Below are 26,580 nucleotides of genomic sequence, written 5' to 3'. Positions count from 1 at the left end.
CCCTTTCTATGCTCCTGATTCTATTATATCTACCAGTTAATACTGTTCATCAGATTTTTTATTCCCTTGGTTTTTAGATTCACTTGTTGATAGATAAGTATTTGTTGTTCATAATTTTTATCTTTACCTTTTTCTTCTTCTTGCTCTTCTTAAAGAATATTTTTAGAATTTCATATGATTCTGGTTTGGCGGTGATGAACTCCTTTAGCTTTTTCTTATCTGTGAAGCTCTTTATCTATCCTTCAATTCTGAATGATAGCTTTGCTGGGTAGAGTAATCTTGGTTGTAGGTTCTTGCTATTCATCACTTTGAATATTTCTTGCCACTCCCTTCTGGCCTGCATAGTTTCTGTTGAGAAATCAGCTATGGGTGCTCCCTTGTAGGTAACTGTTTTTCTCTTGCTGCTTTTAATATTCTCTCTTTGTCTTTTGCTCTTGGCATTTTAATTATGATGTGTCTTGGTGTAGTCCTCTTTGGATTCCTTTTGTTTGGGTTTCTGTGTGCTTCCTGGACTTGTAGGTCTATTTCTTTCACCAGGTGGCGGAAGTTTTCGGGTCACTATTTCTTCAAATAGGTTTTTAGTATCTTGCTCTCTCTCTTCTTCTGGGACTCCCATAATTCGGATGTTGGTACGCTTTGTTGTCCCAGAGGCTCCTTACACTATCTTCATATTTTTGGATTCTTTTTTCTTTTCTCCTTTCCAGAGGAGTGTTTTTTGCTTCTTTATATCCCAAATCTTTGACTTGATTTTTGGGATCATCTAATCTGCATTTAGGTCTCTGTATAATATTTTTTATTTCAGTCAGTGTATGCTTAATTTCTAGTTGATCCTTTTTCATATCCTCAAGGGTCTCATTAAATTTATCGGCCTTTTCTAGAAAGTTCTTGAAAAATCTTATAACTGTGGTTTTGAACTCTATATTCATTCGTTTGTTTTCCTCTATTTCCATCATTTGTGACCTCCCTTTTTGCCTTCACATTTTCGCTGCTTCCCTGAGTTGATGGAGTTGCTTTGTATGCTAGGTGTCCTAGCAGGGCCCAGTGGCTCAGTCTCCCCAGTTACCTGAGGTGGACACTCTTGGTGTGCCCCTTTGTGGGCTGTGTGCATAGTCTTGTTGTAGTTAAGCCTAGATTGTTGTTAGTATCACTGGGGAGGTTGATCAGCTGTGTCTCCACTGGGAGAGCTTCTGTGCTCAGCTTGGATGGGGTAGAGTCTCTGGGTGGAGTAGACAGCATTGGTTTCCATCAGCCCCTCTCTAAGAGGCCCGTGTGTCTTAGTGTCCCGTGGCAGTGGCTACACGCCCCTCTGAGAGAAGGCTGCTCTCAAGTTTCGCCCGCTGCCAGACAGTCCAGTTTCTCCCTGAATGAGTCTGGGTGTCCAAAAGTCTCTGCACTGGGGTTCAGTGCAGTCGGGAGGTTTTGTTTCCCTCCCGAATGAGAAAGCTAACAGTGCCGTGAGTAAGCCAGCTGCATATTCAGCTGCCTGCCTTTTCCGTGTCGTGGGTTTCTGCACCTCTGTCCTCCACAGTTCCTCTGAGTTTCAGTGTCTTTTTCTCTTTCCTTCTAGTTGTAGACTTTCCACTGAGCCAGTTTTCCGGTGGTTCTGGATGATGTCCACTGTCTTCCAGTTGGAGTTTTGAAATTGTTGTGCAAGGCAGCAGTATAGGTGTTTAACTATGCTGCCATCTTGGTTTCTCTCAGTTTCTTAAATTTTTTGTTGAATTCTTCTTATCCTGTTTGTAAGGCATAAGGGGGCCTCTTCCCCAGATGCAGCAGGTGCTTGTATCGTATCTCTGTATGGAAATGCCTGTCCTTCAGTTGTGGGTGAATTGGTGGCCCTGCAGCTTCTCTCAGAGGGGCGTGTAGCCAACAGATGTGAATTTGTAGCCTGTCTGGCAAGTGTTGGTGGCAAGGAGGGAGCAGTGCTCTGCAGCTTTATAAATCTGAAGTGGAGACCAGGGGTTGTTTCTGTGACACCCCCCCCCCCCAAAGTTAACAAATTACTCTGAGATGTTCAACTTTCTTCCTACATCTCTTATTACCTTTCCTAATGCTTCAATAATTTGAGTACTTCTCTAAAAATATTTTCATGCGGGCCTATTGTATGGTAAAATTTCTGAGGTCTTATAAGTCTAGGAATGATTTTATTACACCTTCACTTTTGTTGTTGTTGTTAATTCTGATTTTTAGAGATAGTAGAAGGGGGAGGGTAGTAGGAGAGAAAGAAGGGGGGGGGAGAGAGAGAGAGAGAGAGAGAGAGAGAGAGAGAGAGAGAGAGAGAGAGAGAACGAACACGAACACACACCTGGATATGAGAGGGACACATCAAATTGGTTGATAAAAATAATTATTGAGAGCCCCTTCTAGTTGCTAGATGGGATACTGCCCCATTCATGAATCATTTAATAAAGCCAATTAGTTCTTCAAATAAAAAATTGCCTAAAAGAGATTATTTCTATCACCTTTTAATGCAAGGCATTATGAAGTTCATGGGTAGATATGGCAGAGGTGATGGCAGAAACTTCGATTCCTGGGAAGAAAGATTTGGGTGGAGCTGTTGTAAATGAGTGGTGAAAAGAAATATATCCAAGAGAGAGTACTTTTCATTCTGTTCTTTCTAAGGTCCCTCATTAAGCATACACCCCACCAGCATATATTGTCCTTGTCTTTTAATTTTTGTAATAGTTTCTTTAAAAAAATTAACAGATTTTATTGTTTAGGACAATTTCAGGTATACAGAAAAATCAAGCGGATGGTAGAGAGTTCCCAGTGCCAACCTTCTCCTGCCTCTATGTCCCCTATTGTTAGCATTGTTCACTAGTGTGGCACATTTGTTACAACTGGTACACCAGATGTGACACATTATTACTAACTGAAGTGCATAGTTTACACTAGGGTTCATTCTTTGTGTTACATAGTTTTCATAATTGCATAATGTCAGGTACCTGTCATTACAGTGTATCCTAGGAAACGGTTTCTCTGCTCTCCCATTCCTTGCTCCCATTCTTCATCCTTTCCCATTCCTGTCGAACCCTTTTCACTCCTCCCTGGTTAACTGTCCAGCCCAGAAACCACTTACATTTATGTTTTCGTATCTCTCCCTGTGTCTGTGTGTGCGGTAATATATCATGCATAAAGAACGTCCTATCAGGTGTTTAAATAAAAACTTTGTCGCCACTTGTTTTAGAGCTGGTCTGTAATTGTGTGGCCATTAAACCCTATCCTTTTTCCCAGTCTTAGCTTTACTTCCTTTATTCTTGTTAATACTTTGAGTTTCTTAAATCATATTTAAAAGAAAATCGTGTTTCTAAATTCAAATATAATTTTTGATTTGGTATGTTTGTTATTTTAAAAAAATACCTTGTGGAAAAGTAGAATTGCAAATGTATAATTGTTATTAAACTTAATTGCTCTTATGCTGTAGACATATTAGTATTTAAAAATGTCTTACTAAAAACACAATATTTAATTTTAAAACTCAGCTACCTGTAGCTGTCACTTTGAAAAATTAAATTTCACTTTCTCTGTCTCCTTTACTTTCATTTCTCCCAGTGAACAGCTCTGTGCTTTTTGTTACTGTGGTGAAAAAAGTTCCTTAGGACAAGGAGACCTAAGACAATTTAGAATAACGCCTGGATTTATCTTGCCGTGGAAAAACCAGCCTTGTAGCAAGAAGGACATGGATGACAACAGCAATGGGACCTGTGAGAAAATTCAGAACTCAGCACCACGAAAACAGAGAGGACAGAGAAAGTAAGCAATTTTTTATTTGTTTTGTTAAGCCTCACCTGTGGACATATTTTTCCCATTAATTTTTAGAGAGAGTGGAAGGGAGGGGGAGAGACACAGAGAGAAACATGGATGTGAGAGAGACACATCAATTGGTTGCCCCCCACATGCACCTCTCCTGGGGTCAGGGGGATCCAGCCTGCAACTGAGGTATGTGGCCTTGACTAGAATCAATCCTGAGACTCTTAAGCCCAAGGGCCGATGTTCCAACCACTGAGCCAAATTGGCTAGGGCAAAAGTAAGCAATTTTAATTTAAGTGGCTGGAATGCATTATGACTATATAAGTTCTCTTTATTGCATTGTTTGTGACTGTATAAATGGTGTTACTGAACAGTTTCTCATGTTTTCAACTTTCATAGGGTCTCTATGACTCAGCATTAAACCAACAAACACTCCTTTTCTCAAAATTTCTTATTTTTAAAAATTTGCTATCTTAACAGTATATTAAAATCAATGTGATCACAAAAAGTTAATTTGTAGAAGAGAACTTTAAAGAACATAATGTAAATGGAAAAGAAGGTTTAAAAAAATTAATGAAGTCTTTTCTTTCTCTAAGTAAGTTTTACGGTTTGTAAGAATATAATAAGAGAACAGCAAAATCAAAGTGTTTTTCACTAATGTTCTTTATGTACCATTTATTGATTTATTTTTATGGTTCAGAGAATGTTGAGCTGTCTTGTAAACTCTTATCACAATATAGTGTGGAGTTGCTTTCTTTCTAAGTAGTAATTATATGCTGAGAATGCCCTTTCTAAAGTTAAAGATGTTCTTTTTTTTAAAAAAAGAAACAAAAATATTTGTATATCTATATATTTATATTAAACACTTTTGTCTAATAAAGTTAAAAATCTCTTTAGTATATGTTGTACAGGTTTGGTTAAAGGCCATCTTATTAGTCTTTGGATTTGGCTTTGGTAGTGAAGAGAACAGGATTTTCTGAGGTCCACGAGAAAGTGTAAAATTAATTAGCTTGGAAGGCTAGCCAGTTCTGCCCCTGGAGGGTGATGATGTCATCCTCCGAGTGCTTGTCTGGCTTCCCTCCAGAGTTCAGTTCTAAGGCATTGTTGTGTTGTACCTATTTGATTGGTTCCTTCTTTTGGACTGTTGCCAATGCCTTGAAGACTTGAAGTAGGAAATGAAACAATCACAAGAGAGAATCTTTTAAAAGAGTTTAAGGTGGAACAGTTTAAGGAAGTTTAGAAGTACTGTATCTGGAGTCTCGATATTTTAATCATACACGCCAGCTCTCCCATTGTGATAAAATGAGTGGTTTTATCCTACGGAGGACTGCTGTAATCCTAAGGAGGGCTGCTGTCCTCAGGGTTGACATCAGCACCTTGAAACCTGACAGGTAAATCTGATTGAGCCGCTGGTTAGGACCCATTAGTAATTGACTGATTATCCATTCCATTGGTTTTTATACCCATCCCCCATTACAATGTCCATCAATAACACAAATTTATGGATTGGACCAGGTTATATCTTCATGTTCTGCATTGAATAATGGCAATTATGTCAACACCTGTTCTGTGGAATACAGTTGGGCTTCAATACTTACTTATTTTATAAGCTAATTTTTAGTGAAAATGTTTATGAGCTAAGATGTTTATTATGTAAAAATAGCCTTTTTTGGTTTAATGAAAGTCTTTATGCACACTTAGAGTTTACCAAGTTATTAAGTAATGTTAATAAGCCAGTTAGTGGATCTTAGGAATAAAGCACATTTATAAAATTTGGAAATCATTTAAGAGAAAACAATTTAGGTTGGTAGTGATTTTAAATATTTACAGAATATGTAACTAATGGGCTGTAAATTAGATGAACAGCTAGTTGTTTTTTGTTTTTTTTTTAATTTGTAAAGGAGGTTTTTAAATTGTTCTTCCTTCTTGATTTGCTAAATAGAAAGCTATATAATAAAGGGTTTATTTCTACTTTCCTTTTGTTTATACTTAAAATTTTGGGGGTATGTTCTTCATCTGGCTTCTCTTGATTCTCTTTCCCAAGGAGGGTTGCTGTCATCTTTAGGGTTGACATTGGCATCTTACTGATTGGGTGCATACATACAAACTGGTTGAAAACCTGAAGGGGAAATTGATTAAGTCTTGGGTTAGGAACTGGTTAGTAATAGACTGGTTAGCTATCCCATTGGTTTTTATACCTATCCTCCCACAAAAGACTGGTACAAAGGAAACATGTCAAAAATGGTATATTAGTCATTATAAATGGGCTACTAGTGTTTTTCCCCCTTCCAATAAAATAATAATGATTAATAATGAAGACTATATTTGTAGGAATGGAGATTATATTTATAGGAAAGAGTTTGTTCTTATTTTCTGTGGACATTTAGAAAAACGAGAATTTAAAGATAGCAGAGTATGCTAAACTTTCTAAAAAAAAATTAAGTCTATGAATTTTTAATGCTGAATATAAAACATATTGGTTATTTTTACATGGTTTGATATTTAAATATATTTACTGAAATATGTTAATACTTTTTTTTCTTCCAAATGATTCCAGGTATAAAAGTTTAGTACCTTGGTCAGTGTGTTGATATTCTTTTAATAGGAGTCATGGTAAATACCCAGCAGACAGAAGGGCAGTGAGTTGTGATCTATATTCCATAGTGCGTAATTCTGTAGCATTTAATCCAGGTGGTAGGTCAGATACTGTGCCACAGGAGACATAGCATTTTACTGACAGCTACCTGGATGCCCACGCTTCATGTTTAAATGCAATAGCAGTCGTTATTTATGTAATTATCTTAATACCTGAAGTTTAAGGGCCTTGGAAGTCTGAAATCTCCCATTTATTGTGTACCTTATTCAATGTTGGTTTGTATACTATGGTTTTTGCTGTTACATCATCTTCTTCCTGTCTCCAACTCTCTGGTGGCTATTTTGCTTTTGCCTTTTTACTTCTGACTTGTGAGGTGCGGTCTTGGTAGAGAGAACCTGCGGCAGACCAGCTGCCGAGATTTGTCGAAGGGACCATACGCAGCTCCAGATGACATGCTCTGCTCTCACGCCTCCATCTTCACACTTAGTGCATTTTCATTTCCCCCGAGAAATAACCTTTTTTACGTAAACAACTGCCAGCTCTGCAGCGGTAGACCTCACTTACAGAAAAGCAAATTAAATTTCTGATTTGAATGAGTTAAGTTTTATAAGCTTTAAATAAAGACCAAAGAGAATATTTACTTTATATGATAAAATATGGCTCCTGATAAGAATTTTAGAGCTCAAGTTAAAAAAATAAAAAAAAAATAAAAAAATATATATATAACAAGTTTAAAAAAATAATTATAGAATGGCAAAATAAATGTGAAACTGTGATTTTTACCTTTTTTACTTATTTATAGACTTTTTAGTTGTTGCTTACATGACAAACGTTTTACACTGTGTATGAGTAATAACAGATGTGTTCTAAAAGTTGTTTTATGACAGCTTATGCCTAATAAATTAAAGATGACCTGGCAATAATTGATGTTTAACTTATAAAATGAAACATTTTGGTTGTTACCACTTTCACATCAGTTTTATTTTATTTCCCTAGAGAACGGTCTCCTCAGCAGAATACAGTACCGTGTGTGAGTGTGAGCACGCAGACTGCTTCTGATGACCAGGTTATTCAATTATGGGATGAGCTCAGTCTTGTCGGTCTTCCCGATGCCATTGATGTCCAAGCCTTATTTGATCCCACAGGTAGGAGCTGGTCTTCAATCATCACTACCTCTTGATTCTTTAATTTTAGTGAATTACCAACTTCATAGTAAATACCTTTCATCTAGAAATAATTATGATCACATTGTAAAAAATGTCATTGTTAAGTATCCTATTTAGGTAAAATACATTGTCTAATTATGTTGAGCTAATTTAGTTAGCATCTGCACAGAGCTAACCCTGGACTAGATGCTTTCATAAATATTTGCATTTATTTATTTTATTTTTTTAAATATATTGATTTTTTACAGAGAGAAAGAGAGAAGGATAGAGTTAGAAACATCAATAAGAGAGAGACATTGACATTTGCCTCCTACACACCTCCTACTGGGGATGTGCCCACAACCAAGGTATACATGCCCTTGACTGGAATTGAACCTGGGACCCTTCATTCTGCAGGCTGACGCTCGATTCACTTAGCCAAACCGGTCAGGGCTGCATTTACTTTTATGTAAGCAGCAATGCCATGGTGATCTGACAGTTGAAGACAGAGGACATTTTAAAATATGTGTGAAAATTTAGGGAACATGGCAGTGTGGTATATTTACTGTAGGGGTAAAGAATATTAGTTCTTAGCCGTGTGGGTATCCCATTATAACACAACTAGAGGCCTTTTGCACGAAGATTTGTACATAGGCCTTTCTTCCCCTGGCTGCCAGCACCCGTTTTCCTTCAGCACCCGGGATCTAGGCCTTGATTCTGGCTGCTGCCTTCAGTCTTCACTCTGGCTAGAGGGCCGCTCCTGTAGCTCCCTCTACCTCCCACCCTCCCCCTCATAGCAGGCGTCCCTCATAGCAGGCGTCCACGCCTGCGTGCGTGATGCCCAGAGGCCCAGAGCGGCTGGAGGGTGGGGTTGCCATCAGACTTGTCAGGTTAATTTGCATACTCACTCCTGATTGGCTGGTGGGCACCATGAAGTGACAGTCAGTTTGCATATTTCTCTTTTAATAGTGTAGATAGTAATGCATACTCATGAGATGGTGCTGCTGGAATTTTGAATAAAGTTGAATTGTATATTGATAGTAGTTCAACCGCTCTGTGATAGAGAATTTGATGACTAAGCTGTTATCAATGATGATGTGGACTCTTAGTGGGTGTGGGATAGAGCAAAATAGAGGTGTACTGGTATATTGTAGCCTATTTGCCATATAGTCTGTCATAAACAAAGGATTAAATTATTTCCTTTATATTTTACTGGAGGCCCGGTGCATGGATTTGTGCACAAGGTGGGGTCCCTTGGCCTGGTCAGCCTGTGGAGATCAGGCTGAAATTGGCTCTCCAATATCCCCCAAGGGGTCCCAGAATTGGGCTCCTGCTTCTCTGGGTCCAGCTGTGTCACCCAAGAACTGCAGCTGCCAAGTAACTGCAGTGCAACAGCTCCTGTGCTGAGTGTCTGACCCCTAGTGGTCAGTGCACGTCATAGCTACTGGTTGGAGTGTCTGTCCCTGGTGGCCATTGCACATCATAGGTACCAGTCGGAGTGTCGATTGCTTAGGCTTTTTTATATATAGATGTGTAAGAGTACAAATAAAATATCTTCCAGTAATCTATATAAAAGCCTAACTGACCGTTACAACTAGAAGACTGGCCAATAGATATGATGTGCACTGACCACTGGGCAGATGCTCAATGCAGGAGCTGCCCCCTGGCGGTCATTGCGCTCCCACAGCCAACCCCTCACTGGTGGCCAACATCCCGTGGCCCCTCCCCCTGGCCGGCTGGCCCCTATCAGCCCCTGTTGGGACTGGGTGAGATTGTCCTGGTCACTGGCCAGGCTGTGGGACCCCATCTATGCACGAATTCATACACTGGCCTCTAGTCCTACTTAATAAAAACCTAATACATTTGGTCTGTCCATTCGTCTGTTCAACCAAAGAGTAATATGCTAATGATGTGCTAAGGCTGCTCAACCGCTTGCTCTAACATGCACTGACCCCCAGGTTCTAGACCACATGTGTCAAACACAAGGCCCGCGGGCCAAATCCAGCCTGCCAGGCCTTGCAATGTGGCCCGCACCGCGCTGTCATCACTGCACTCCGCTGTCAGTTTATGACATTGTCAGTTTATGACTGTTCAGTAAACCATTCGGCCCGCGATTTAGGCTGGATTTTAGATTTTGGCCCCTTTTCTGATTGAGTTCGACACCCCTATTCTAGACAATTGACCAGTTCACCAGTTGCTATGACGTGCACTGACCACCAGTGGGCAGACACTCCGAGCAATTGGTTAGCTTGCTGCTGGGGTCCGGCTGATTGGGACTGAGTGAGATGTGCTGGACATGCCCTGGAGTCCGCCTGTTATTCCTCCCCCGCTGGCCAACCTCCTGCATCCCTCCCTGGCCCCAGCTGTGCATTGGTGGGATCCCTCTGCCTGGCTTGTGCCCTCCTGCAATCTGGGTCCCCTTGGGGGATGTCAGAGAGCTGGTTTTGGCCCCATCCCACAGTCCAGGCTGAGGGACCCCACTGGTGCACAAATTCATGCATCAGGCCTCTAGTATTTGTTGCTGGGAGAAATAACTTCTAATTCAGTGATTCTCAGTCTTTTGTGTTCATCAAAATCACCTGGAGGGCTTGTTGGAACATTGATTTCTGGCACCACTGCAAGAGTTTTTGTTCCATGGGTGTTTGTTGGGATCTGAAATTTTGTTCCCAGTTGGTGCAGGGCCATGTTTTGAGAAGGGCTGCTTTAGTGCCTTTTTGCGATTTGGGGGTTTTATGTCTTTCCTTATTAGAGTTCCTATTGTTAATGTTATTCATATGCTCCTTTTCACTCTAATGATCTTAGGCACTTGTTGGGCTCATCACCGCTGTGTGGAGTGGTCACTGGGAGTGTGCCAGATGGAAGAACCATTATCAGTAAATGTGGACAAAGCTGTTGTCTCAGGGAGCACAGAGGTAAGTAGAAGAAACAGACATTTAAGCATAGCTTTATACATTTCCTGTAGTCAACATTGAAGTTCACTTGTAAGAATTATTTATTAAGTGATTACTGTAATGCAAAAATCTTTAAAATAGGAAATTATTAATTTATATCCAAGAGTTGTTTATGGAAACCCCTAAAACATAGTATGTTAAGTTATACAATTAATGTAACTTTTTAAGATACATATTTTACATTTAAAACAGAAGTTAAAATGTTTAGAAATGAGAATTAGTTACTAAACTTATAAATCCATGTGGTTACATTTTTAAAAATATATTTTTATTGATTTCAGAAAGGAAGGGAGAAGGGGAGAGAGATAGAAACATCAATGATGAGAGAGAATCATTGATTGGCTGCCTCCTGCATGTCCCACACAGGGGATGGAACCCACAACATGGGCATTTGCCCAGACCGAGAACTGAACTGTGACCTCCTGGTTCAAGGTCGATGCTCAACCACTGAGCCACACTTGTCACCAGGCCATGTGGTTACCTTTTTTTTTTTTTTTAATATATTTTATTGATTTTGTACAGAGAGGAAGGGAAAGAGATAGAGAGTCAGAAACATTGATGAGAGAGAGTCATCGATCAGCCGCCTCCTGCACACCCCCTACTGGGGATATGCCCGTAACCAAGGTACATGCCCTTGACCGGGACCCTTCAGTCCCCAAGCCGACGCTCTATCCATTGAGCCAAACCGGTCTCGGCCATGTGGTTACTTTTTAAGACAAAATTATTTGGTGAAGATTTAACCTACCCTGTTTCCCTGAAAATACGACAGTGTCTTACATTAATTTTTGCTCCCAAAGATGCGTCTTATTTTCAGAGAATGTCTTATTTTTCCATGAAGAAGAATACAGTACACATTTATTGTTAAATGAAAATAAAGGAAATTTATTACCTGTATACGGTACGGTAGTACGGTAGTTGTCAACACAAATCAGACAAACTGTGAATCTTACACTATCAAGAATTTACTCATTTATTCAGTGACAATCATGTCATCATCTTCTGGAACATCATCATAACAATCCAATTCCTGAATTTCGTGGTGAATTTCTTGTGACTCCATTTCTTTCAGAATCAGTGGGCCAAATCTCTCATGTTTAGCCTTAGGGGGCCTTATTTTCGGGGGATGCCTTATATTTTATTCAGAAGGAAACCTGTAAGTAGGTCTTATTTTCGGGGAAACACGGTAATAGAGATGATATTTGACAGGTCTTTAGTCCACAATGTATACTAGCACTGTTTGATGTTTTAAAAATTGATTAAAATACTTCTTTTCAGCTAAGTTGGCACTGTCCCCAAGTAACATCATGTCTGTAGTTTGCCATCTTTCAGGGCTTTGATTGTGAAACAAGTAGAGAAATAAATGCAACATTCCCCTCCCTCTATAAAGACAACAAACCCTGTGAAGTGAAATTGCTTTGCTGCCTACAAATTCTCTTTGGTTTTTGACAAGTATATTTTGGCAAAGTGAACAGCTCTTCCAAAGAAATATTAAAAATGGAAAATTTGACCATAGAAATTATAGGGTCTTTGATAGGTTGAACATGATTAAAACTTCTAAAAGTGTAAGGACTTAGATTCAAGTAATAGTTCAATTATTATAACATTTGCTTTACTCAGATTATCACAGTGATCTGATTTACATGGATAAGTAACACTCACCTCAAGATTAGTCAAGTGAGAGTGCTTGTTTTGGTAATGTGACATTACTTTTTAATGCTATATTATCAAAGTTTGAACAGTGTGATGCATAATAGTAAATTCTACTGTCTGAAAATACTTAGGTGGCCACATCAAGACTATGATAGATCAGTGAGAGCTGTTTTTTCTGTGAACTCAGAAGTAGTTTTGTGACATTGAAGAGTATAGGCATATCTTAGAGATAATTGTGGGATTGGTTCCAGACCATGCTGAAAGCAGGTATCACAATGAAGGGAACTGTAATCTTGCTGGTGGAGGGTCTGGCCTTCAGTGTGTGGAAAACTCAGCATGTTTTGTGAAGCACAATAAAACAAGGTCTGCCTGTCTTACAGGAAAGGCAGTGAACAAAGGCTAAAAGGAACTTTTTGATGTTGGATTGGAATTGAAGGAATCAATATGAACTCTTTAATATTTATACAGGTACAGAGATGTAGAGATATGCATATACCTGGGTTAGTGTGTATACACATATTTCCTAGCTGTATTCGCTAAGAGGGTAAAGGAAAGATTGCCTCAGCCTGTCTGTTTTGGACAGTAGTTACCATTCTTGTTCTTTAAATGCATACTGATTAATATTTAGATGGAATTTAGAGATTAAGGCTGTGCCTTACCCCTGACAGAGGAATCAGTGCCATGAGAAATCTGTATTCCTTCTTCTCCTCCACCCCACCTTAATATATTTTTATTGATTTTAGAGAAAAAGAGAGAGAGAGAGAGAGAGAGAGAGAGAGAGAGAGAGAGAGAGAGAGAGATATGAAACATTAATGATGAGAATCATTGAACAGCTGCCTCCTGCACACCCCTACTGGGGATCGAGCCCACAACCTGGGCATGTGCCCTGACCCCTGACCTAGAATCAAACCACAACCTCCTGTTTCACAGGTTGAAGCTCAACCACTGCGCCAAACGAGCCAGGCTGAATTCATTCTCACTTCATCTAGGCACTGTGGACTTGGCCCAAGCAAGTAGAATGCTGGGAATAGATGGGGAGATGAGGTCAGAAAGAAACCAGGGCAGCTTTGTCAAACCCTTACTTCTCTACTGCATTCAGTCAAAGCAGGATAGCATTAGTCTTCCATTGTCATTTTTATGCATTTGTTTTCTCCTTTGTAAATTAGGCACAGGATAGACCAGTTAGCTAGAACTTTAAAAATTTTTTTTCTCTCCTAAGAAGAGTTTGTCTCATTGATAAAAAATTTAAGCATATAACAACACATTTATTGGCGAGACTGTGGGAAATGGGCACTCTGTACTTTGTGGGTGGGAATACAAACTGGTAAAATTTTCTGGAATAAAGTTTGGCTATATCTAACAAGCCACATATGCACTTATCCTGTGATGTTTTTAGGAATCTACACTGAAAACAAGCCTGCATTGATGCAAAACACTTGCACTATTAAAAGTTAAGCATTGTTTGATTTGCAGAATGTTGGAAACAAGGTAAATGACCACACAGAGTAGAATACAGAGGAATATGGCGCAGCTGAAAACAACAGAGGAACAGCTCTTTAAGCTGATGCACAGTGGTTTCCACCAGTACCTTTGAGTAAAAAAAAGTGCAAAAGACCATTTATAGTGTGCAATCCTTTATGCAATAAAGAATAAGATATAAGGAAATATACATGCATATGCTCCTTTATGGGAAAGGTATACAGATAGGATAAACCAGAACTGAAGCTTGGCTCCCAGTGGTGCGGGCAGGAAAGGGGTATAAAAAAGAGGGAATGGATTGGCATAGCAGACAGACACTTCTCAGGTATATCTTTGTGAAGTTCTGATTGAGAGCCGTAGGAACGTCTCACATCCTCCTAAATAAGGAATTACAACCATCTAGGATATAGGGAACCAACAAGAATAGCAAAATTTACACTTAGAGGGATAGGAAAGGAAAGAGCTAATCTAAGTAACTAGAAAACAGTATCTTTTTTATAAAATATATTTTTATTGATTTCAGAGAGGAAGGGAGAGGGAGAGAAGGATAGAAACATCAGTGATAAGAGAGAGTCATTGATCGGCTGCCTCCTGCATGCCCTGCACTAGGGATTGAATCTGCAACCCAGGTGCATGCCCTGACCCGGAATCTCCTGGTTCATAGTTTGACACTCAACCACTGAGCCATGCTGGCTAGGCTGGGAAACAGTATCTTGAATGGAGAACTGTAATGACAAAGAACTGGATGTGGTATAATCCAGAGAGTTAAATGAGTTTCTCACAGGTGCGGGTTAGGAATTCTGAAACTGCTTTACGGATATACCATAAGCGAACAATACGTAATATGTGGTCGGTAACAAGAGCTAGGTTTTCCAGTGTTGGAGAAAGGAGCTACATATAGGGAGAGGCGAGCCTGAATTTTGTGGTGTTGAAATGGCATTAGAGGGATTGAGGTAAACTCATGGAGTTGACTGTTTACATAGACATGTACTGAACAATAGATGTGTGTATTACCACTGAGTTGGCATTCTACATAAATTTCCTAGCTCTGTCCTGTGAGGCCTGGAAGCTGGGACCCTGGAGCAGGGAGCACCCCTAGTGCCCAGACCTTGGCTTCTAACCACTGTTCTCCTTGAGAAGTAAAGTAGTTCCTGGTGCAGGGACAAACGTGATGAGGCACGAGGGTGTCAGGAACGGACAGAAAGATGGGCATGTATGGAGAGCAAGGAGTCAGCTTGAGTGAGTTCTGCAGAGCTTCTTGGAAAAAGAAGGGACCACAACGGGACCACAACGGGTTTCCATCCGCAGGATAAACTAAATACTCACAAGTCTGGACTGACATAAGCAGTGCAAGTCAGACACATCTCTTCTTTACCTAACATTCTCCAGTGGCTTCCCATTTCATTCGTAGAATAAAAGCTAGTCCTAACTAACCAGCCAGGCTCTGGGCTCCCCTCCCCTCCCCCAAGTACTTCTAAGACATCACCCCATAGCACTCTTCCCCTTTCCTGTTTCCTTCAGTCACACTTGACTCCGTCCGTGTCTTCCTCAAGTAGGCCAGACATCTCTCACCTCAGGGTCTTTGCACCTCTTGTTCTTTCTCTGTTGAATATTCTTCTTCGATACACGAGTATTGAGTGCTCTCTCATTTCCTTTAGATATTTATTCAAGTTACCTTATCAGTGAGGACTTTGCTGGGCTCCCTATCAAAAATTTCAAGTGTCTCCTCTTCCCATAATACCCCTGCTTTATTGTTTCTCCCCTGTTTAAAAATTTTGAATACATTTTAATTATTTTTTTAAAGTTGATTTTGGAGAGGAAGGAAGAGGGAGAGAGATAGAAACATGAGAGAGAATCATTGTTCAACTGCCTTTTGAATGCCCCTTACTGAGGATTGAGCCCACAACCCGGGCATGTGCCCTGACCGGTAATCAAACTGTGACCTCCTGATTCATAGGTTGATGCTCAGCTGCTGAATTGCCGCTGGGCTATTGTTTCTCCTTTCATGTATTGCTATCTGACATACGAGTAGTGTGTATTTACTTGCAATCTGGTTTCTCTACTCTCATTAGAATAATAGTGCCCTTCTCACAGGATCTTTTTCTGTTTTGGCTTTTCCTCAAGAAATATTTGTAGCCTAAATGAATAGCACTAAAGATCATTCATGGAATTATTCATTCATAGTTATAAGTAAGAAGCCCAGAGTTTAGATTATTAAAGGAGATTGCCACTGTGGTTCATTTGACACAAGTTTTACAAATTTGTAATTGTCTAAATTTAGACATTGTTTAAACAATGTCTAAAACAGAGTAAATTTTGCCGAAACCGGTTTTACTCAGTGGATAGAGCGTCAGCCTGTGAACTGAAAGGTCCCAGATTCGATTCCCGTCAAGGGCATGTACCTTGGTTGCCGGCACATCCCCAGTAGGAGGTGTGCAAGAGGCAGCCGATCGATGTTTCTTTCTCATCGATGTTTCTAACTCTATCCCTCTCTCTTCCATTCTGTAAAAAATCAATAAAATATATTAAAAAAATAAGAGCAAATTTTTACAAGTGATGGAGATAAGGGGTTGGGGACAGTGAAAATCTTTAATATCTCAACAGGTTCCCTGGGGCAGAGTATGTGAAAGTGCTGTTGAATTTAGACTACATTTTTATTTTTATCCAAAGACAGATGTTCTAAGTTTATTGATTTTCATTATGATGACATGTGTCTGAATGCCATGCATGGTATGTCATTGCCTCTTTAAGATAAATGTGAAATCAATAATGAGAACATAATGAGTTTTCAAATAAGTGTGCTGGGGTTGAGCATTTCAAAAATGAATATTTGGGCCCTGGCTGGCATTGCTGAGTGGTTAGGCATCAATGTGTTGGGGGTTTGCTTCCGTGCCAAGGGCTGGTACAGGTTGGGGTTACGGGAGCCAGGCAATCAATGTGTGTTTCTCACATTGATGTCTCTCTTTCTTCTAACCCTTCCACACTTTTAAAATCAATGGAAAAAAATATCCTCAGGTGAGGATTATACAAAATGAATATTTGGGACTATTTCTATTGTTATTTTATTAACAGAAACAAGAAAAGTTTGTAAAACTAAACAATGAAAAAATATTCTGACATTTGTCATTAAAACATCTTGGACACAGAATTTCCTGATCTGTTTAAAATATTTTTTTTAATTAACTTATTTATTTATTTATATTGTTAATCCTCACCAAGGACATTTTTCCATTGAGTTTTTAGAGAAGGGAGGGGGAGACAGAGAGAGAGAGAAAGAAACATCGATGTAAGAGAGACGCATTGATTAGTTGCCACCCACATATGCCCTGATCAGGGCCAGGGATCCATCTTGCAACCAAGGTACGTGTCCTTGACCGGAATTAAACCTGGGGAGCCTTCAGTCCGCAGACCAATGCTCTATCCATTGAGCCAAATAGCTAGGGCTATTTAAAATATTTTAAAAGATTTTTGGTATGTTTTAAATCCATTTGTTAGAAAAAAAGTACTTTCTGATTACAGAGGATGAAAATATATTTGCTAAATTTAAACTGGGGAAAAATAATGGTTGATAATGATGCACGACTTCTATTTAGATCTCCTTATGAGACCCTTTTTGCCCCCCAATTGGTAGTAATTGAAATAAAGAGGCCATTTATTAAGAAGTATGAGTCGGTTTAGACCTCAGATGGAGGGTTGCATTACTCTCTCAATTGAAAAAAAAAATGTTTTTATTGACTTCAGAGAGGAAGGAATAGGGTGTGTGTAAGAGAGAGAAACATCAGTGATAAGAAAGAATCATTGATCTGCTGCCTCTCCTGCATGCCACCTACCGGGGATCGAGCCCAAAACCTGTGCCCTGACCAGGAATTGAATTATGACCATCTGGTTCATAGGTTGATGCTCAACCACTGAGCCACACCGGCCAGGCTCTGTTAACTTTTTGAAAGTGCACATCTATAATAATCTATGATAATAAAAGTGTAATATGCTAATTAGATCGGACTGCTGAACCACCTTCTGGATGAAGCTGGGGGTGTGAGGGCAGGGGGCTGCAGCTAAGGCTGCGAGGGCCGAGCCCCTTGCACGATTTCATGCATTGGGCCTCTAGTCTTTTAATAATAAATATTTGAGCTTGCATCCTTATTATACATTCTCATTGGAACAGGTAGCTCTCCTTTTGTCACTTAAAAACATTTGTATTCTTACGTTGTTTGTGTGTGTCTCTATTTCTTTGGTCCCCGTCTAAGGCTGTAAGCACCATGAGGGCATGGATAATATCTGTTTAGGTTTATCATTTTATCTCTAGCATCTGATAGAGTACCTGGAACACAAGAGAGTCATTTATGGGATGAATGTATGCGTGCCTGGAATTTGCCAATGAGATGCATTCGCTGGGACGGAGAGGAAGGCGCTGCTGTCACCTAGTGGCTGCTGCTGAAAGTCCTGAGCTGCACAGGCCAGCCTTCCACACAAAGAATTAATTATCTCGCTCAGGATGCCAGCAGTGCTGAGGTTGAGAAATCCTGGTTTGACTAATACCATTATTCTTTTCAAGTTAATGTATTTAATGTAATTTTCTCAATTGTTAAATGCCATTCTTTATCAATTAGTTCAGTTTTTCTGGGATTTCCCTCAGACTGCTTTTCAGTTTTGCCAGGGAGAACATTATTTACCTTTTTCTAGGTGGAAGAATATGCTAAAACTAGAAACCTGTGTTCAGGAAAGGTAATGATGTTTCTTTTAATTTCCTCTTTGGAACCTGGGTGTGCTACCAACATCTAGGAAACCTGGGTAGCTTGCATATTACCAAAGGAATAGTCTTATTCTGCATGCTACGGATGCTTGGTCATTTCTTTATCTAAAGCCTCTCTTTCCTGCACTCCCCTTCTTCCCCTCCGAAAAGAAATAACTCATCAACCTCTAACACACATTTCTGTCCTTTTAATTATTTCTGAATCAAATGTAGTGTCATACTCTATTAAAAATAATTAAAAATTGCTTATATCATTTCCCTTAGAGTTTGATAACTTCTTCTATTTTCTCATACCACAAACCCATATTGAAATTCTATCATATACTGATTTTGTGCCAGGTGTCTTTTTGTAAAGCCAACTTAGTTCTGAGAGAAGAGTTGTAAATTTTTGTTTTTATATTTTGTACTTTTTGTAGACAGCCAAAAAAAGCTTTTCTATAATAAGATGATAGTGCATATTAAAAGTAAGCAGTGTAATATAAGTGTGCTTTTAGTTTAAAACAATTAAAAGCAGTATACAGTACAGTAAAAAGTCTATATCTCCTCTAACCAACTGAAATTAGGTCCAATAAGATTTAAAACATTGGTCTGCCTCTTTATGGTAGGTGATCTGCAAATACCTATTTTATCACTGGTGCCTAATATGGTTTTATTTTAATACTAGAGGCCCGATTAATGAAATTGATGCACTGGGGGGAGGGTATGTGTATGTGTGTGTGGTGGGTGTGGTGGTGGGTGGGTGGTGGTGTCCCTCAGCCCAGCCTGCACCCTCTCCAATCTGGGACAACCTCGGGGCCTAAACCGGCAATTGGACGTCCCTCTCACGATCTGGGACTGTTGGCTACCGCTCGTCTGCCTGCCTGCCTGCCTGCCTGATTGGCCCTAATTGCTTCTGCTTGCCAGCCTGATTAATACCTAAACTGCTCCTCTGCCAGCCCAATTTCCCCCAACTGCCTTCCCTGCTGGCCTGGTTGCCTCCAACTGCCCTCCTCTGCCGGCCTGATCTTGCCCCCAACTTCCCTCCTTTGCCAGCCAATTTGGTTCTGTTTGGTTGGTTTTATGCCAGTCACTGTCAAAAGCTTTGCCTCCTAGGCAGCCATTGGCTCCTCGCAATTCACTCAGATTTGGTTCTGATTGGTTGGCTTCTATGCCAGTCAGTGTCTCTGCGCCTATCAATGGGGCCTGATCAGCAGCCCTGGTGGAGTCCTGGAAAGAAATGGAGGCGAGGCTGCTGACCAGGCCCGGAAAGAAAGAGAGAGGCAAGTGCTGATCAACAGCTGCCACAGAGGCTGCTTCTCTCTTTAAGTCCCTCAGCAGACACGCTGGGTAACAGTGCCTGCCACTGTAGCTGTCAGTGCTGGGTCGCCACAGCAACCCAGCACTGACTGCAGGACTGACTTCCGGTTGGTTAAGCCTCCCGCTCGTGTGTGTGACAGACCCAGGGTTTTTATATAATAAGATAATCCTAGTGATCTGTAATGTAAATTTTAAAAATTTATCAAAGTATATATTCTTCCTTTTCTGCTAGATGTTTTTTAAGAGGAAAGGTGAACATTCACAGTGTGGTGCTGGGTCTATAAGACTGTCCAGGTTGGAGGCTCCCAGGAGGAACCCATGGGGCCCATAGGGTTGTGATTATGGCTGAGGCTCATGTGGTTTGGTGAGCATCTCAGTGGGAAGAGACACTGGCAGACTCTGGGAGAATCCCGGTGCCAACTACCTTAGGAGCTCTCCCGCCCGTGAGGGGTCACATAGGCACCCTCTTCTTCCAGCAAGGAAAGTGCAGCTGCATGTGTGTGATGCTCCTGCACCAAGAGTTTCAAGGTTTTTACTGGGTGCCCTCATAGGCACCCTGGGCCTGCCCTTACCAGAGGGAAAGCCACACCGTTGGCACACTTATCTAGCTGCAGAAAATTGCCCTTTCACTTGGGGAAATGAGGGTGCCAGCTGGCAAGCAGGCCTTGGTAAGAATAGTAATCTCGGGACTGTTTTGTTAACCCTTTTGCTTAGTACTTAAGTTGGATTGTATCTCAATTCCAGTATATTTCTCTCTATAGGACTGTAGTAGGTACTTTTTAGTGTACAACATTGAATTCTCCATCATAGAGAGGCTGTGATAATGCTCTAGTAGTGGTTATCCTATCTAATAAGGAGGGAATATGCTAATTGACTGCCATGACCTCAAAGATGGCAGTGCTCACAGCCACAAGATGGTGGTGCCTAGTCCCCTCAGCCCCCCAGTTGCCCAGGCTGGCCCAAGGCGCAGGCAAGCCTTGGATGGCAGCTGTCCCAACTGCCCAGGGCCGGCCTGAGGCGCAGGCAAGCCCCGTAGGGTGGCTTCCCAGCCACCCAGGGCCTCCCGAGGCTCAGGTAACCAGGGCTGGCCGAGGCTTTCGCTGGCAGCAGAGGTGTGATGGGGATGTCACCTTCCCCTGATCGCCAGGTCGCCTCCCCACTACTCCCCAGGGCTCCTGGTCTATGAAGGAGGCAGGCTGGGCTGAGGGACCCCCCCACCCCCCAGGACATGAATTTTCATGCACTGGGCCTCTAGTATAAAATAACTTTGTTCAGAGGAAAGATACTGGTAAGAATACTTCAATTAAAAAAAAGCCTGTATTTAACTTGGAAATCTATTTTGTCTAATATTAATATAGCCACTCCAGCTTTCTTTTGACTAATATAAACATCCTATATAATAAAATCCTAATATGCAAATTGTCCCCTTGATTGCAAGTTCCCCTGGGAGTTTGACTGTTTGACCAGTTGCTATGACATGCACTGACCACCAGTGGGCAGATGCTCAGACCTAGGCTATCTTGCTGCGGGCGCTGGTGGGCTGGACTGGAAAGTGAGGTGTGAGGTGAGAGCTGTCAGGAAGCTCCAGGGTTTGGCCCAAGTCCCCAGTGGAGGCGGCGGGGGAGGGAGCCAGGAGGGACCGGGTGGCTGCTATGTGTGATCCGAGAGCCGTGGACTGCGCAGCCCTCTGCAGCCTGTGGCGTTCTCAGTGCACAGTTTATAATCTTCAGAACTGCTTCTTTTTATTTGTTACATTTCACTAACTACTGCAGGAGAGTGGGTAGCACCATTATGGGGGGGCAGGCCAGGTGCACCTGCCTGAGGCCAAGGGGCGGCCTCAGGCTCCTGGGATGCAGCAGAGAGGGGGGTGGGGCTGAGTCGGAGGAACTGAGTCCAAAACTTGGAAGGAAGCGTGAGGCAGCCAGGGGCAGAGGGTGACAGCTGCGCAGGGGCCTGGAAAAGCTGCTCGGTGGGGGCAGCCGAGGAGCCGGGTGCATCTCCCATGGCACAAGCTCCACGCCCCTCTCTCCTCCCTGTGACCTGCCACCCCAGCTCTCCCAGGCTCGCCCCATGATCTCCACCCCGCGGCAGGGCCTGCACAGCCTTCGGGAGCTCTGTCCCTGGAAAAGAAGGGGAGGCTGCAGACAGGAGGTGTCAGGAGGAGGGGCAGAGCAGGGCCCACCAAGTTAGATGGAGAGAGGGAGGGAGAGACCCCAAAGGACTGGGGACAGAGATGGGTGCGGATGGACGGCCGTGCAGAAGCATTGGCCTTGGTTAGAGTCTCCCCCCTTGAGAGCGCTGCCTTCTCCCCCCCCCCCCCTCCCCTCAAGCTCCTGGCCATCACTGACCTGTTCCTCTTCTTGCACTTTTGCAGATACTGAAATGGAATCGTACAGCATGTACTTAGCATAATGGTCATTCACCAGAGGGTAGTTTTTTCTTGGCTATTATTTATAAAGCCGCTGTGAACATGGATGAGACATTGTTTGTTTGGAAGTATATGTTTAACTTTGCCTGTACACCTTTCCATTTCTCCCAGTCAGTGGTGAGAGGTGCATTGGCTCTATGGTGTTGCTAGCACTGGATATTGTCAATGTTTCTGAGTTTTAGCAGTTCTAGTTCAGTGATATCTCCTTGTGGGCTTCTTTTTTGCTTCCTAATGACTAATGAGATTGAACATCTTATGTATTAGGTCTAGTAATAATTAATGTCGTTTTCTAATACTTTTTTAAATCGAATTTATTTAAACAATACAACAAAATTTAATCAACAATATAGTTGCCGTTGTTTTCTACTACTTGTGCCCAACGCTCAGGAAGCATTTTAATCCCTCTGTTGTAAAATTCTTGTGATTTTGATGCAAAAAATTCGGTCAATGCATTTTTGAGGCATTCTTCATTATTAAATTTTTTTCCAAGAAGAAAGTTTTGCAAAGAACGAAACAAATGGTAATTGGAAGGGGCAATATCAGGAGAATATGCAGGTTTAGGGAGAACTTCCCATTCCAACTGGCGCAGTTTTTCAGCAGTGATTCTTGTAGTATGCGGTCGTGCGTTATCGTGGTGAAGAATTACGCCCTTCCGATTAATCAGCGCGGGTTCTTTTTCTCTTAAAGCTTGGGCTAACCTTTCCAATTGGGCACTATACACTGCACTTGTAATGGTTTGGTTATGGTAAAAGTTCATAATGAAGAATTCCTTTAAAATTCCACCAAACACACAACATCACTTTTTTCGCATGCAAGTCAGGTTTTGGCGTGGGCTGCGGAGCCTCATTTTTGTCCAACCATTGAGGCCGCCTTTTCAAATTAACATACAGCACCCATTCTTCATCTCCGGTAACAATTTGCTCTAAAAACGGCAAACGGTTTTGACGAGAGAGGAGCGAACTGCAAATTGTGACTCTTTGATTACGGTTGTTGTCGGTCAACTCATGAGGAACCCATTTTCCAAACTTTTGGACTTTGCCAAGTGCACGCAATTGATTGGAAATTGTTTTTTGTGAACAATTTAAAGTTGTCGCAAGCTCTTGTTGGGTAATTTGAGGATTTTGCACCAAAAGAGCTTGAAGAGCTTCTTGATCAAAATTGGACACACGGCCTCGACCACTCTTGTCATCTAACGAAAAATTTCCCTCGCGAAATTTCTCAAACCAACGCTGGCATTTTCTGGTGCTAACTGCATCTTGACCAAGAGCACTACAGATGTTTTTTGCAGCCTCACTTGCTTTTCTTCTTAATTGGAACTCGTAAAGCATGCAGTGCCGAATATGCTCTTCATCCGCCATCTTCTTAGCCCTAGTTTTGCAACAAAAACCAAAGCAAACACAAACTTTTTCAAGCAAAACTTGTTAATTGCACTTCACACGTTCTGTAGATACCACGTGTTTGAAGGTTATGTCAATACAAGTCAACGCCAAGCAAGATTTTAAACGAATGTTTAAAAACGACATTAATTATTACTAGACCCTATACTTACTTGCTATTGTGTATCCTTTTTAAAAAAGTATATATATATTTTATTAATTTTTTTTTTTACAGAGAGGAAGGGAGAGGAATAGAGAGTTAGAAACATCAATGAGAGAGAAACATCGATCAGCTGCCTCCTGCACACTCTCCATTGGGGATGTGCCTGCAACCAAGGTACATGCCCTTGACCGAAATCGAACTTGGGACCCTTGAGTCTGCAGGCCGATGCTCTGTCCATTGAGACAAACTAGTTAGGGTTGTTGTGTATCTTTAGTGAAGTGTTTGTTCAAATCTTTTGCCCCTACCCCTACCCTGTTCCAATTGATTTGTCTTCTTACTATTGAGTTGTCAGAATTCTTTATATATTCTTCATATAAGTTGTTCATTAGAGATGCATTTTATAAATATTTCTGCCTAGTTTGCAACTTGTTTTCATTTTCTTAGTGTTTTCTGTAGAGCAGAGGGCTTAATTTTTTAAAAAGCATATATTTTATTGATTTTTTACAGAGAGTAAGGGAGAGAGATAGAGAGCTAGAAACATCGATGAGAGAGAAACATCGACCAGCTGCCTCTTGCACACCCCCTACTGGGGATGTGCCCTCAACCAACGTACATGCCCCTGACCAGAATCGAACCTGGGACCTTTCAGTCAGTAGGCTGATGCTCTATCCACTGAGCCAAACTGGTTTCGGCTCCATTGATTTTTAGAGAGAAACATTGTGACACCTTAGTACATGGAATGATGCTCAATCGCTAAGCCATACCAGTGAACCTCTCTGTGTTTTCCATGCCCTGGAGTACAGAAAAGAACTAAAATGTGCATTAGTCTGTGGCTCCGTGGATTTTATTTATAATAATAAAAGTATAATGTTAATTAGAGAAAACTGGGGCTGCAAGGGAAGCCTGAGTCCTGGGTGCCTAGTGGCAGCCGGAGGGAAGCCGGAGCCTGCAGCAGCAGGAGAGAGGAAGGCCCACTCGTGCACGAATTTCAGGCATTGGGCCTCTAGTATAAAATTAAAATGGCACAGATACAGCTAGAGTTTATGAGGACTTAAAGACTGCTGTGGTCTGTTGGCTGCACTCAGTGTGTAGCAGACACACCAGAAGGTGCTAAGCTTTTTCATATTCATTCGAAGCGGAGGACCTGAGGTTATGAGATTTTGAGGGCATGTGCTTGCTTATGTAGGTTTACACATAAATGTTGAAATGTAGAGTCAACATTGGCATGTGAAGATGTCTGTGGTTCCTTGAGGCTTGGTGTTCCCGCAGATCATCCTGTTTGGCTTTAGCTATTCCAGCTGTGCTATTTGCGAGCCGCTCTCACAAATGAGAGTCCTGAGAGTGACATCCACTTAGGATACATATGCCTGGCCTTTGTCTGTCAGCAGCATTCGTGGTGCTGCGTGAACAAAGCTAGGACAACCAGTTTCTACCCAGGGATGTTGGAACGGGAGGAAAAGACAAACCACTATGCAAATATCAGAAGTGCTAACGCAGAGGCTAATGTAACAAGGCAGCCTGGCCTCTTCTGCACAGAGGGAGGTTTACCCTGTGCAGTGCAGGCCTCCAGCGAAAGCTCCACCAAAGAAATGACGTCCACAATGGGCTTGAGCAGATAGCAAGTCATTCTTAGGGAAAGGTGAGGTAAGGAACTAAAGCATTATAGATCGATCCTCCAAATTGACTTCTTACACACTCAGTTGCCCTAAACCAGTGGGCAAACTGCGGCTCGGGAGCCACATGCGGCTCTTTGTCCCCTTGAGTGTGGCTCTTCCACAAAATACCACGTGCGGGTGCGCACGTACAGTGCAATTGAAACTTCGTGGCCCATGCGCAGAAGTCGGTTTTCGGCTCTCAAAAGAAATTTCAATCGTTGTACTGTTGATATTTGGCTCTGTTGACTAATGAGTTTGCTGACCCCTGCCCTAGACTTACTCTGTTGATCATGGGGGCCTTATTTCTTTGCTCTTACTGCTTGTAAGAGAGTAGCAGCAGAGTGAAATTGGTGGGACTGAGGGGAGAGGAGATACTCATGACCTAATTTTTCTTTACACTCCTAGCATTTACTAAGAAACTTAAAATGAATTACCACAATGAAATGTGTCCATCTGTTGCATTGAACAATATAGTTGTCCCTCATTAACCTACTCTGTGATTGACTAGTTTACTTCCTATTGATTTTTAGGCAGGGTGAAAGATGTTTTATACTGTATATTCGTTTTACTTGTTTACTGATAGGATTTAAACACTTAAAATAATGCTCAACTAGAAACCTGTCTTTTTAAGCATACTACTGATTTAAAAAAAAATTTATTTGTACAAAGTCAGTGGGGAAAGCGAAATGCTAACTTTGTAACTTCAGTTTTTCGAGTGATGTACAAAGGTTTTTAATACTTTCCTAGCCCTGCATTTGAATGTTTCTCTACCAGGTTTTATGAAGAAATTTCTTTCCCTTTTCCCCCTTCAGCGATGTGCATTTTGTAAGCACCTTGGAGCCACTATCAAATGCTGTGAAGAGAAATGTACACAGACATACCATTACCCTTGTGCTGTGGGGGCGGGCACCTTCCAGGATGTCAGCCACTTCTTCCTTCTTTGTCCAGAGCACATCGACCAAGCTCCTGAAAGATGTAAGTAGCGCACTTAGCACATTCTTACATGTGAGCCATGTACTCTCAGTGTTGCATGTCCTCACTTCCCTGAGTGTTACTCTGCTTGGATTAGAAAATAACTTTATATAATCTTGATAATCTGAGGGATCCTTGCCAGAGGTCCTTGGAGAAATCTGTTATCAATCAACAGGTTCATTGAAGTTAAAGCCAAAAAGTTACTTTGTTTACATGGTTTTTCCTATTTAAATTTTTTTTAAAACATTGTAAAAAAATAGAAATACTGAACATATAGGATTTTAATATGCACTATAAAGTACGTCCTTTAAAAAGTTAAACAGTATTCAGTGTCTTTTACACTAAAAACCATCCAGCACCCCCTGG

General features: G+C 41.4%; 1 protein-coding gene across 12 annotated transcripts in view; it reads left to right on the top strand.

The window, feature by feature from the left end:
* The window catches only part of KMT2C (lysine methyltransferase 2C), a 244,175-nt gene that overhangs the window by 88,994 nt on the left and 128,601 nt on the right, over positions 1-26,580 (top strand). For all 12 annotated transcript variants that reach the window (XR_014796194.1, XM_084897474.1, XM_084897473.1 and 9 more), the window contains exons 4-7: positions 3,553-3,753; positions 7,343-7,491; positions 10,294-10,403; positions 26,055-26,217. Coding sequence is in view for 11 of the 12 variants with exons in the window: in XM_084897474.1 (XP_084753600.1) it covers positions 3,553-3,753; positions 7,343-7,491; positions 10,294-10,403; positions 26,055-26,217 (623 nt within the window). In the remaining variant the exon portion in view is untranslated. The remainder of the gene's footprint in view (positions 1-3,552; positions 3,754-7,342; positions 7,492-10,293; positions 10,404-26,054; positions 26,218-26,580) is intronic.

The sequence above is a fragment of the Pipistrellus hanaki genome, assembly GCF_964339955.1.
Source record: "Pipistrellus hanaki genome assembly, chromosome: 10".
NCBI lineage: Eukaryota > Metazoa > Chordata > Mammalia > Chiroptera > Vespertilionidae > Pipistrellus > Pipistrellus hanaki.
Note: the sequence above shows the minus strand (reverse complement) of the source record. Positions and strands in the feature narration are given on the sequence as shown.